General features: G+C 40.5%; 1 protein-coding gene across 1 annotated transcript in view; it reads right to left on the reverse strand.

The window, feature by feature from the left end:
- Nucleotides 1-9,501, reverse strand: part of PRRC1 (proline-rich coiled-coil 1) — a 19,440-nt gene that overhangs the window by 3,626 nt on the left and 6,313 nt on the right. The window contains exons 4-7 of the mRNA XM_009071734.1: nucleotides 8,219-8,321; nucleotides 3,937-4,100; nucleotides 2,616-2,719; nucleotides 1-89 (exon numbers count right to left, since the gene is read on the reverse strand). The exon at nucleotides 1-89 is cut by the window's left edge and continues 29 nt beyond it. Of these exons, the coding sequence (XP_009069982.1) occupies nucleotides 1-89; nucleotides 2,616-2,719; nucleotides 3,937-4,100; nucleotides 8,219-8,321 (460 nt within the window). The remainder of the gene's footprint in view (nucleotides 90-2,615; nucleotides 2,720-3,936; nucleotides 4,101-8,218; nucleotides 8,322-9,501) is intronic.

A 9,501-nucleotide genomic window follows, 5' to 3' on the forward strand; every position in this document is an offset into this window, starting at 1 on the left:
GCAAAGGCACTGGTGTTGCCTGGGTAAATGCTTCCAGATGAATTCCATGAATTGGATCCTCAATAATCAGACACCCAATGTCAAACCACCTGCAAGGATGTGCAAATTATTTCCGAGTATCACTCATCAGCAGTTGGAATATGACCATTCTACAAACTCTAGTAGTAATGTATGAGACTCAAAGTGTTACAGTATTTTTCTAGTAAAATTTGCATATATCAGTTTTAATATACATAAAATACTACAGTGCATGCATGTGCACATAAAATATATACACACAGATATGTAAAATACAGGACACAAATCAAAGACACAAAGGAAGCTGGTGGGGTGAGGAAGTGTGCAGATACACTCCTTTGGCCTTAGCTTTTATGCTACAGTTTTCATTCAATCTTTCAAAGAACATTTCTCATTAAAATAACCTTCCATAACAATTAAAAAAATCTATTTAACATTCAAGTTCTATATTCAGAAGGTTTTTGGCATGTCCGATGCTCTGACAATCGTTTAAATTATTTATTTTCTGCGCCTTTCAGAAACAGACACAGTGAAGGCTACTGAGGCAGCTCCCTATCTACCCTGAAAAACATTACACCATTTCCCTCTATCCACAAAACTAACAACACTGACATGATCCAAACAAAACCAAGGGCAACACATCATCACTGTACTCAATTATCACAGAATCACGGAATCATAGAATTGAAGGGTTGGAATGGACCTCACAGATCATCCAGCCCCAACCCCTGTCCTGGGCAGGGACACCTCCTCACTAGATCAGGTTGCTCAAGGCTCATCCAGCCTGGCCTTGAACACTGCCAGGGTTGGGGCAGCCACCACGTCCCTGGGCAACCTGTGCCAGTGTCTCATCACCCTTAGAGTAAAAAACATTTTTCTCACATCCAACCTAGACTTTCCCTCCTTCAGTTTGAACCCATTACCCCTTGTCCTGTCACTGCAATTCCTGTAACAGTTTTGCAGTTGAGCTGCAAAAGGACAAACAGGCTCCAGGTAAAGCACCAATACAAAGCCAAAGCCAAGATTCATAGATTTAAAAAGGAAACTGTTACTGCAGTTGTTGTTGTTTTGTATCTACTATATGTGTGCATAGATTTAAATTGAATGTTATTCCTCAAAGTGTGGGGAGCAAGGATGTTGTTATAACAAGGAATGCAAGAATCTAACACTAATTAACAACTGTGTGGGTCACATAAGCTTCATGTTAAGAGCTTAGTGGAGCAGGACAGGATGAAGCACTTGACTTCCATCATGTTTGTAGCAGGGAGCAGAGTACTGGAATGCTCTGTGACAGAGGAATACCTCACTTGCAGATATAAAAGACCGGAGAAAGTTTCATGATCAAATATAACTTGCTCCCAGTTGATAAAGAAGAGTCTAAAGGGCAGAACTGCAGCACCCAAGTGCTCACTGCAGAGTAATTCAGAATAATAATTAATCAGTCCCTAGCACTAGGACCTGTTATTTCATTAAAGAAGAACACCACCAAGGGCCAAAACCAGTTCAACTGTTGTTTGTAATGCAATGCAAGAAAGTTTTCAGTGCTGCCTACTGACTAAAAGCCAAAACATGGACTATGTTATTGTTTCTACTGTAAGTGATAGCAAAGACCAGGACATTCCTGGAGCCTGTAATGTGTGGACAGAAATGCCCCTTGCAGTAACATTGCAATCCTGAGTGATCTGTTTCAGGCTGAGTACTTTCAACAACATTTTCAGATTCACGAATAAGTAAATTCAAAGGTTGAGAACAGCAACTGAAGCAGATCTCACTGTCATAGTTACTCCTTTGTGGAAAGATGGTCAAACATCCAAATCAGATTACATGAAGATAAATAATAAACAAAAATTAAACCTCTTGCTAGTTCTATTTACTTTAGAAATTCCCCATCCATCTTTCACTAAGGATACTAAACGTACCTTTAAAAGCAGAGCAAAAGCAGATTATGTGTCAAAAAAGAAATACCCATCACTTGCACAAGAATTCAAACATCAGGAAAAAGCTATTCAATTTGCATTAAGAAAAACACAACATTGTGCTTAACGTTTTGGAAATTCATTATAAAGCTACTTCAAGAACTGTCTGTCCACAAGCATGTTACAAAATCCAGCTGAAAACACCATTCTCACCTGTGTGCAGTGCAAACTAAAAGCACTAAGTACATGCTCAATCAAAGGAGGATGGATAATGTATCATTTGATAATCTGTCATTTATAATACAGAGTATAATATAAACAGTACACAGATACCCCTTCTGAACTGAGTTCAGCATTAGAGAGAGTTTGCACACAAGAGTGCACAAACTACTACCCAACTGATACAGCTCCTTTATTTGTCCAGTTCAGTGTAACTTCACTGTGTTTCCTTCTTGTGAATCTAGAAAAACCTGACAAGGATTTTGTATATTAAAAGTCTCAAGATATCTGGACAAAAATTTGCACATCGACATCAAAGCCAGTCTGCCAAAGCAAGACTGAAGACAGACACTGTGTCCTGCTCAGAGTGATCTGCCACCAACTCCTTACAGGGCCTTTTGTGCCAATAAGGAATATTCATGACGTCTCCACACCCCCCAGGAGTATATTTAATGTTCTCACTTGTCAGGAAGCAACTCCTCAATGAAGTTTTCCACTGACACAGCAGGTTGTTTTTCATGTATGACTCCTGTCCGGCGCAGGCTGTCTATCCTTTCCTGAGCTCCCTGGAGGGTAACATAATCAGTTAGACAACATTCTCTGTGAACCACAACACAGTACAATGCTCACAGATTCATCCCAAAAGAACTCTAGGACACCCCAAGTTGACCAGCAAATGGCTCTTATTTCCACAACTCAGAAAAGCCATAACAGAATCCCAAACAGTAACAAAAACTATGATAAGACTAATTAAATGGATTTATTTTCTTATTTTCCAGAAAGAGACCCATATTAGTCCACAGAGAATTCCCAATCTGTAACTGTGCCAAGCTTCACTGCTAGTGAAAGCATCAGGATGTGTTTCTGTTACTCACTGACACTTACATAGTATAAGACACTGGGTTTAGAGCCTTTTGGACCAGCTTTGTAAGATCAATTAAAAGAACCCATTTGTTGTGGCACATATCCAACTAATACGCAGAAATCATTCACTCAAAATACTGTTATGACTCTGAACTTACAGAAATACTTCTACACTGCAGCAGCTAAACAAGTAAAGGAATACATATATTATTCTCCTTTACCTCAATGCTCATACCTCAACCCTTCCCCTGGGGCAGCACAGCAGCCTGCAAGGCTGCACAGGGAATTCTGATTTCTCAAGCTGTTTGGGAAGACCTCTGACAACTGCTGATCAAACTATCTTTGATCTGCAGAATTAGCAGGGACACAACTTGGTCTCAAAGAATCTCCTGCAACTTCTAACATTCCCAATATGATACGCTGTAACAGATTAATCAAAAGCATTTCATGTAGTTGGAAACCACAGTGATATCACAATGTTTGGTAGACACGATGGTAATCAATGTCAGTGTAAGAGAACTGCCATGAATATTCTTCGCATGATGTGAATGTGTTTGCAACACACCTCAAAAACTATTTCAGCAAGCAGCTTTAACCTGAGCTAATGATCCAGACAGCAATTAAAAAAACCCCAAACAACAACTCCCCCCAAAGAAACCCAAACCAGCCATGAAAAACTCCCAAAAACAATTCCAAAGAAAAACAATTCAAGCAAAAGCAAAAACAAATAAAACCCCCAAACTAAACAAAAAAACCCCACAACAAACAAAAACAACAACAACAAACAACCTAAAGATAAGGTTTACCTATCCCAGAAATTGACCTTCACTTTATGGAAAAAGGAGACTCTCCTGTGTAAATGTTCCCACACATGTTCTTCGCATGGGAGGTACTCTAGTGGTGTTACAGATCAACTTACTTTCAAAGCTGCAGCATAGCCCACAGGTTGTGGTGCAATGTTAGACTGTGCAGCCTCTCCAGTAACCACAGCCATTCCGAAGACTTCCTGAAAGGCGTCTCGAATTGCTGCAACTTTTACCTCTTTATCAGAGGTAACCACTATGTCCAGTTCTCCCCCAGTTTCTGTAAAATAAGTTTGAGAAATAACTGGTAAAATATATATATGTGAATGCATTTTTCCTCATTCCCATTGTAAGACAGGTCAAATACATTCCACAACAATATTCTTCTGCTGCTCTTCCCTTTCCCATAGACTGTTCAACAGTTCTTCCAGGGAGCACAAGTAGCTTAAGCTAGGAAGGAAAAGATGAATAGCTAAGTGATTCATGGATGAAAGACAGACAACAGGAACTGAGAGTAGTTCAGCACCTGAGACAAAACATGCCACTCATTTAAGTTGACAATTCATAGAGACTTAGGGCAATAACTCAGATATCCATTTCTAAGGATGTTTTGGTGTTCTGGAAAGTGGGAAGGAATGACGGTGTGACACACAAGCTCTTCCTTATGGAAGGGATCAGGAACAGAGAGGCAGGTCATAAAATCCAGTGAAGAGCTGTCAAATTACACAAGGTTCAAAGAAAGGCTCACATTGCTTTTCAGCTGTGCTTGGAATGTGAACTGCCGTATAATTCTATTGCTTGTCTTCCTCCTCACTGCTTTGTCCTGATTTTAGATATTGAGTATTACATATTGGGGACCTCACAGCACCTGCCAGGATCTGAAGGGGCTCCAGGGAAGCTGGAGAGGGCTTTGTTAGGAGCTGCAGTGACAGGACAAGGAGTACAGGGGATAAACTGAAAGATGGAAATTTAGATTAGATATCAGGAGGAGGAAGTTTTTTCCTGTGATGGTGGTGAGACACTGTCCCAGGTTGCCCAGGGAGGCTGTGGCTGCCCCAACCCTGGCAGTGTTCACAGCCAGGTTGTACGAAGCCTTGAGCAATCTGCTCTGGTGGGAGGTGTCCCTGCCCAGGGCAGGGAGTTGGGGCTAAATATGATCCATTCCGAACCCTAGAAATATCTACAGAACCAAAGACTTGTACGCAGCTCTGAATGTTTTCAGTGTCTCCATGAAAAATCATGAGTTCTCACTAAGCTTTTTCAGAACAAAACAAAACACTTGATGAATTAGAAGACATCTAAGGCTACTACAAAAGACTGGTAAGCTCAGTCACACCTCACATCTGTCTATCACAGCTGGATCACTTTTCTTGTTAAGCTTAACTCATGCATAAACACATCATAAAACTTATCCCTGCTGTGAAAAACTTTCTTAGGAATACCTAAATCTTTTCAAATGTGGGAATATCACAGCAGAGAAAGTCCTAAGTAAGCTGCACCAGCATGTGCAAAGGACAAATTATGGATAACATATCCACAAGCACTAAAAGCAATAGGTATAAGCATGTCTCTTGTCATCCTTCGTGCAATGACTGTGGATGATGGACAAGTACAAGAAGAAAGGAGTACAGAAGTCACCAGATCTAATGGTGTTTACCACAGAGCATCTCCTTTGCTTCTGCTGAAGACATAATATTGAGCAAGATGAACCCCTGGACTCGAGGATCCATGAAGAAAGACTGACAGAGCTGGGAATGTTCAGCCTGGAGAAGAAGGGCCTCAGGGGGATCTTACTGGTATGAACAAACACCTGAAGGCAGGCTGCAAAGAGGATAGAGCCAAGTTCTTCTCAGGCTTAACATTCCCAAACTGACACTAAAGAGAAAAATGAAGAGAGCTCAGTGGTTTTGCTTCTAAGCATGAACACTACACCTACCTACACACACTGACGAAGTCTTCTGCAGTATTTATCCTGATGCAAGAAGAGTTCCCTCATTGATAATGGTAAGCCCAAAGCTTAAATTTTACAGGAAAGAACAATTTACTCTTTGGCTTTATATTATTCAGTTGATCTCAGTTACAGAATCATCTTATTTTTATGAATAAGCACCAGAGATATGCCAGAAGAGCTGTAAGACATACTAGGCTGGGGTTTTTTAGGACAATTTTAAAACTTTTTATTTATCAATTGCTTTACTGAATGGAATTAGGTCTACACATCACTGAACTTTGGGCAACTGTTTTAAACACTGGTTAACAAATGGACTAAAAAATGACTGAAGAGTATCTTTTTCTATTGATTCTTTCTTGATGGAAATCAAGTTAACATAATTAAACAAGTACTTTAAACTGACTGCAGGCTTTTACTAAAGTTAGCCATGTCTGAGTGCCCCATAATGCAAATACTGTTAAAGAGCTTTCAATGAAACTAAAAACTAATCCATAGCATAACTAGAAAAATAACAATTTTGAGAATGGAAACTGTGCCCCATGTTTGGATGCAGAATACAGAGTATGTTCTTTTGCATTAAGGATCATCAAATATCAAAGGAATATCTTTGTTCCTCACAGGCACCACCTAAGTAAAATAAAGATATTACATGGATAAGAAACCACTTGTGACAAGATCGGTCACACACTACGGCAATATGGAAATATTAAAACCTAAAGTATAAGAACTAGGTACACCCTGGTAAATTCAGAGAGAGCTTAGATCAAGTTAAGCTCTGACACCTGAATGTGAACTTTCATTGTACCCTGTGTATGGTAAACTGAAGTGATAGTTCCGCATTCCATTGAAGATTCCTTGTAGTCTTTTGTTGCTGATGTTTATACTGCTAAGGTGACCATTTCCTGTGCAGACAGAAACTGTCTGTTCCAGATTAATGGCTCAGATGACATCACAATGTGCCAATGAAAACAGTTCAAATCTTTTCAGGAATGAACTTACAGAAATACTGGTTTTTTTTGCATCTGAGCAAATAATTTCAACCACCTCAACCAGAAGCTTTGGTAATTTCAGGTTTTGGCATAATGAATCTAAAATTGCTTTGGCACTGCAGTAATGGAGAAAGAGCAGAGAGAAGCGGGGCTACTTGTTGATAACAGGATTTTTGTTGATGCCTTTTCTAGAAGGAAGTACATACAATGTTTATAAATCTCTGCCCTATTTCCACAACCTGCAACTACAAAAACAATGCAGGATATTATTTAGTTTCCCACAAATGTAAGATAATCAACTACTACTCAATAATTAGGTCACTTTCCCTTGTACACTGGATTAGAACAAGAGTGCAGCAACGTGGCTAGCTGGGTCACAGAGTAGGTCCAGCTGCAAAAAAACAGTTCAGAGAAATCAAATGAAAACATTGTAATGATTTCTTCTCAGACTCAGCAGCTTCCTGACCATCCCCATTTATATGCAGACCAAGAGCAGTGGTGGCACACCTAAGGAGGAGGACTGCAGCTCAGACTGCTAGAACACAAAAAAAAGCATGCCAAAAAACCCAATCCAAACCACCACCATGGACAAATTAAGCCTTTGTCTCCCCTTTTAACGAAGTGGAAATCTCAGGTCAGCTATCTGTGACATGCAATGTACTCCAGTGAAATCAAAAGTGGTGAATGACACAATGCTTTCCTATTACTTTTGAAGCTGTACTTGAAATGCTATGGTTTTCCTTCCAGGCTCAATACTCAGCAATACTTTAGCCTTCATTAGAGCATTTAGAATGTTCTTACTAACTGATTCAGGAAGTGCTTCACGTTTGCTGAATTTCCTAAAAGCAGTATAAATGCTATCATGCTAAAATAAGTGGAAGAGCTGAAAGTCAGAAGAAAGGCTCAAGTGCTGTGTACCTACCCCTGTGGCATGCCTACCTTTTGACTTGCTTTAACTTTAGTGTGACAGCTTGCACAGCAGTATTTAAGCATGTTATTATTAGCATATATGACACTTAGACTATTTAAGCATGTGATCCAACAGAACACATACTGTGTACTTTAAATTCAGCTCCATAAGGCTTAACTACAGAGTGGGACAAAACTGTGGAACTTGGGGACTACAGACAAGGTCTCTTCAATGCTTAGTGTTTTCTTGAAAACATCCTCATCTTTTTATTCATAGCATCCTTATCATTCACCATCTGAATTAAAAGGTATCACTATGCCACTATCTGTGGCCTCAGGATACAGAAGTCAAATAAACCTCAGGACACATCAAAAAGAGCCTCCAGAGTGAGAGTTTCACCAGACAATACACTTGAGAAATCAGGGCAGTATTGTGACTTCGAATTAACACACCACATACACAAACTTCAAGTGTAAAACCACTGTGTTGTTGTATTAACTTCTCTAACAATTACATGCAATATTCAACGGTTAGTCACAAACACTTACTGATGTATGGGACCATGCCAGGATCCAGCGTTGTGATCATGGTCTCCACTGAATGTTTGGTTTTATCAAGAACAGACTTCACCATAGGATTCTCAGCTACTCCCTAAATTGAAGCAAATACAATTCCATAATATTGGCTGTGGGGGGTTTTCCCACTCCCAGGAAATTAAAAATTTTACAGTTAAGAAACAGACAAAAGGCAAACATTAAGCTACTTTGTGTTTTTACACCCATTACACTTAGTAACACCTCTTGTGTCTCACTATTCAGCTCAAACGCTGCAGGACTTTACAGTTAGAACATATCTTTAACTATTACCTTCTACACTAACACAGAAAAAAGCCCCATCACTTTGCAAAGCCGAACAGTGCCTCTACAATTAGCAGCCTGGCTGCCTAACTAACATGAAGTAATTACACATCCTCTGCAGATGGTCCCTGGCAGCAAGAAGCTGCTGCTTCTACCTGTGGAAGATACCTTGAGTGTTCACCTGCCTAGCACAAGCAGGGAAAAATAATCCATACTTTTATACCGACGCAAAACCATGAAGTTATCAGAACACTGTGAATCACATTTCAGTTAAAACCTGACATTTCAACGGAGCCAATTTTAGGGCAAAACAAGTCCAAACTGCTCAAATGGAGAAACTTCCATGTAGATAGAGCACAAACACAAGTTGTTTGAAAATTCAGGTCCTGACTGTCTACATGTCACAGAATCAACCGGGTTGGAAAAGACCTCCAAGATTGTCTAGTCCAACCATACTGTGGTCACTAGACCATGGCACTAAGTGCCACATCCCAGTTTCATCTGAAAACCTCCAGGGACAGTGAATCCACCTCCTCCCTGGGCAGCCCATTCCAATGTCTGATCGCTCTCTCTGTAAAAAACCTCTTCCTAATATCCAACCTAACCCTCCCCCGGCAGAGCTTGAGTCTGTGCCCTCTTGTCCTCCTGCTGGTTGCCTGGGAGAAGAGACCAACCCCCACCTGACTCCAACCTCCTGTCAGGGAGTTGTAGAGGGTGATAAGGTCTCCCCTGAGCCTCCTCTTCTCCGGTAGTGTTGCATGGGATTGGTATGGCTGAAGTGCAGGAGCAGCACTTGGCCTTGTTAAACCTCATCCCCTTGGAATCAGCCCATCTCTCCAGCCTCTCCAGGTCCCTCTGCAGAGCCCTCCTGCCTTCCAACAGAACGACACTCCCCCTCAAATTTGTGTCATCTGCAAACTTGGTGATGGTGCCCTCAATCCCCTCATCCAAATCATCAATAAAGATATTAAAGA

Source organism: Acanthisitta chloris, unplaced genomic scaffold, assembly GCF_000695815.1.
Source record: "Acanthisitta chloris isolate BGI_N310 unplaced genomic scaffold, ASM69581v1 scaffold7403, whole genome shotgun sequence".
In the NCBI taxonomy this organism is placed as follows: Eukaryota; Metazoa; Chordata; class Aves; order Passeriformes; family Acanthisittidae; genus Acanthisitta; species Acanthisitta chloris.